The 3,851-nt window shown below is 38.8% G+C and overlaps 1 protein-coding gene across 1 annotated transcript; it reads right to left on the bottom strand.

The window, feature by feature from the left end:
• Positions 1 to 175: 175 nt before the first annotated feature.
• Positions 176 to 2,917, bottom strand: haus4 (HAUS augmin-like complex, subunit 4). Its single transcript, XM_058068121.2, has 9 exons — positions 2,755 to 2,917; positions 2,522 to 2,661; positions 2,101 to 2,232; positions 1,883 to 2,023; positions 1,686 to 1,782; positions 1,461 to 1,606; positions 1,120 to 1,250; positions 973 to 1,041; positions 176 to 739 (listed from the first exon to the last, which is right to left on the bottom strand). The coding sequence occupies exons 1-9, from the start codon at positions 2,828 to 2,830 to the stop codon at positions 553 to 555; spliced, it is 1,119 nt and encodes a 372-aa protein (XP_057924104.2). The 5' UTR covers positions 2,831 to 2,917; the 3' UTR covers positions 176 to 552.
• Between the last annotated feature and the right edge of the window lie 934 nt (positions 2,918 to 3,851).

Here is a 3,851-nt window from a genome sequence, read left to right as displayed (position 1 = left end):
AGATGATTTGCTGACGCACACTTCCGGTTGTTGTACACTTGCTCAATGTTAATGAGCTCGGATACAAGAGCTAAAAAAACTTAGGGGTGGAGAGCTTGTTCTTTTTCTGTATTTTTCCCGACAAAAGAAAAACGTTCAAACGTTCAGAAACAGCAATAGCAATACTTTTATGCAAATAATTGTAATTTGGAATCGACTGCATGTGGCACAAATCTAATGAATACAAGACTGCTTTTTTGGATTGGACAATGGCTGACCTTGGTCTTCGTTCGTATGCTCCCCTCTTGTGGAGAGTATTGTACATTACAGTATATACACAAACTAATTGTCGGTGAATTGTGTGGAATTTTCTTCTCACCCTCATGTGTTGGCTTACTCACCCTAGGAGCTAAACAACTTAACAGATTGGAAAAATGATTTTAACATCCCCTGACGTCTTTTGGTGGTTACTCCTGCATTGTATTATTAAACGAAAAGTAAAGGCAACCCATTCTTATTATTTAGTACACAAGTGATGTTGTGAATGGCATTAAATTAATCCATGTAGGATCATCAACTGTTGTTGTCCTTGGTAAATTCCTTCAGAGCCCAGTTTTTCATTTCAATCTCCTGTCGTAATTTGCAGTACTCCTCCGCCAGGGTGTCAAACTCCCTGCCCAAGATCTGAAAGGATGAAAGTTTTAACTCCACAGATTGTTTTTCCGCCTGGTAGGCTTGCAGCTCTGACTCCAGGTTTATCCTGCAATGAGAAAATGACAGAAGTGAAAGTCAAGTCAAACTTTATTTCGACAGCACATTTAAAACATGTGTTGATCTAAGTGCTGCACAAGCCATATATAACTAGTAAACAATAAAATAAGTACAAATAAAACAAATAAAATGTTACAGCAAAACAAACTTTTAGCTTAAAAAAAAAAATCTTAAAATATGCAAAATAAAAATCCATGATCAATTTTAAAAAGGAAAAAAAACCTTATTTTTCTGTGGGCAGATATTGACTCTGCTGTGTACGTGTCCAGTTGAATCCCAGCCATCTCGGCCCTTAAAAAAAGAATAAACAGAAACATTATTTTAAAATCTGGCAATACAACACATTTATTAAGACATTAAACTCCTTACTTGATCTTCTGCAAGACTAATTCACATTTTCCTTCAAAGTAGTCCAACTTCTTCCTGTCCAAATCTGCCTGGATCGTCGAGCAACGCTCCAAGATGAGAGACTGCAGGAGCTGCACACACTTTGTCATCTCCTGGAGAAGTTACAGTAAATATAGTGCTGCACATTACTTTGGCTAAATTGTTTTTGGAAAACATGCACTGCAGAGAGTGGGCTTCATTCAAATATGCTATGGAACGCTTCTAATTAAGTAAGCGTTAAATTATGACAGTGAAAACAGCTAAAACTAACAACACTTGGTCCACAAAAAGAATATAATTACACTACTGTATATTCAACTCACAGAAAGGCACAACTGTGTCTGTCTTTGCAGGAGAACTGCATTTTCATAGGAGCTTTCCTTAAAACACTCTGCCCTTTTCCTGTCTTTGTCCATTTGGCCAGACAGATAAGACAACTTGCTTTTCTTCAGACCTTCGCTGTCATTCTCTAGAAATAAAGCAACACTCATATTATTGAAAGATCAACTTGGTAACATGATCAATTTGTGTTTGTAAAGAAAGCACACCCCATTCAGGTTGATAGTAGGAGAGGTAGCTAAAACACTTTTTCTTTAGATGTTCCTCCAGCTCTGTGGGTAGTATCTGCTTCATTCTTTGTACATTCTGGCATACAACAGGCAAAATATACGTCACTTACAAAAGAAAACATCCAAATATTTCCCATGTGATAATACCAGGCAAAAAAAAATATTCTATTACGTACGGTCTCTGAAGGCATAAGCTCCATCACTTGCTGGGGGGTCAAGCCTAGAAGAGAAGGCTGATCCGGATTGGTGGTGTTGCTGAGATCCAACTGTCTGGCACACATGGCCACAAGAAGGCACCTTTCCATTGTGTCATAAAACTGAACACATTAAAAAGTAATTTTTATCGTTATTGTGGCAGATATTTGTTAATTAATGGCCTGTTGTAGTATTTTACCATCTTTTGGTCTGGTGGTGCAGTTGAACGATGCTTCCGATCAATGTAGTCCTGGATCATCTCCTGCAGTGATCTGTAGAGGCTCTCAGAGCGCAGCCAGACACGCCGCTGGCTCTGTAGCTTCTGCTCCGTCTGAAGAAAAGCAGTCACAGGTGAAAATTTTGTAAATATTTATCTTGACTATGTTCGTGAATGTATTATGGAGTGAGCAAAAAAAAAAGGTCAACTGTTAACAACTGTCCTATCTATTGGAAGAGCACATACTTGCGCTGCCTCTCACTATATGTGACCTGCATAGATAGATTAACAAATATCAATTATTAGTAGTAAATAAATAATAACTTTTGGACAAATTAAGCGAAATCGTATAATTTCCCGCGTAGATGGGAATCACTGCTGTAAACATATTTGTTATTTCTACCTTTTCCAGCTTTGTTTTCAGAGGAGTAGTGAGTCCTGTTTTATCCACATGCTGTGCCAGAGTAGCAAGGAGTTTGCAGAGCTGAGGATTCTGTCTAAGATCCTCTTCGGTTGTGTCACATAGTGGAAAGGACGCCAAAACTGTCAGGAGTACAATGACGTATTGTTTTCATCGTCGAGACAGGAAGACTACATTCAAATAAAACTGACAAAAAACCGTAAATGTTATCTCACCTTGTTGGTACAAACTATCATCACATCCGAATCCCGATGCACCAGTTGCACCAGTAGCTCCAGGGCCAGTTGCCATTTTTGCCTGAAACCGGCCTCTTTTTCACCAACAAGCGGGTACGTTTAGCGGTGAGTAGCAACTTCCTGAATCAAGTTGCGCGCGTCTGCGCTAGCCCTCTGATTGGATACAGAAGACACGTGGTACAATCCGCCTGCGAGAACTGCTTACCTGTCGCGAGAGAATTCGTGAAGGCCAGTTAGAGGCTACTTTATCGGTCCTGAGCAGGAAATTACTTTGCTACAGGAACCACATTTACAGATACTTTAATATAAACAACAGTAAAATAATAACAACAAAGTAGAAAAACTAAAAAAAAAAACACAAAATACAATACAAAGAAAAATGTGTCAACAGTGTCTTGTGCATAATGTATTAATCAATAGTGTCAAACCAGATCATACATGTAAATGTGCAGTGTAAATGTAAATGTGAAATGCAGTTTACAATTGTACACAGATATACTGTATCTATTAGTATATTATATAAAATCAAATACTGTAGATAGTGACGAGAACAAGGGTTCAAATCATTTGGGCAATTCTATATAGACTTTGCATGTTCTCCCTATGGGTTTCTTCTGGATACTCCAGCTTTCTCCCACATTCAAAATATATGCATGTTAGGTGAACTGGTGACACTAAATTGTCCATAAGTGTGAATGTGACTGGTTGTTTGCCTACTCTATATGTACTCTGTGACTGGGTGGTGACCAGTCCAGGGTGTGTCTACCTTTGTGCCCAAAAACCAGTTGGAAAAAGCATCAGCTTGCCCAAGACCCTAATCAATACAAGTGTTACAGAAATAAATAATAATAACAATAATAATAAAATAGCTGTTATCTGGGTATGTTTATATATGTACATAAAATATATGTCAGATTGTGGTCTCCCCACAGGTGTTCCCAATGACAGAACAGCACATGGACTCCACAACTGTCAAATGAGGTTCTACACAATGACCTTTTGACCCTCTCCCCACTCCGCACCTGCTTCCCTGCATCAGGTCTTCTGGTCTGCGTGGAGCTGCATTTATGGTGCCT

This window comes from Doryrhamphus excisus, linkage group LG2, assembly GCF_037039965.1.
Source record: "Doryrhamphus excisus strain RoL-2023G ecotype Guam linkage group LG2, RoL_Dexc_Guam_v1.1, whole genome shotgun sequence".
NCBI lineage: Eukaryota > Metazoa > Chordata > Actinopteri > Syngnathiformes > Syngnathidae > Doryrhamphus > Doryrhamphus excisus.
Note: the sequence above shows the minus strand (reverse complement) of the source record. Positions and strands in the feature narration are given on the sequence as shown.

Bases quoted from the DNA above. Each gene is read 5' to 3' on its own strand.
- haus4 (XM_058068121.2), bottom strand. From the start codon at position 2,830: ATGGCAACTGGCCCTGGAGCTACTGGTGCAACTGGTGCATCGGGATTC. The intron at 2,233-2,521 runs GTAGAAATAACA...GCTTTTCTTCAG, and splicing joins TGAAAACAAAGCTGGAAAAG to ACGGAGCAGAAGCTACAGAG. The intron at 1,607-1,685 runs GTGTGCTTTCTT...CTTTATTTCTAG, and splicing joins CTACTATCAACCTGAATGGG to AGAATGACAGCGAAGGTCTG.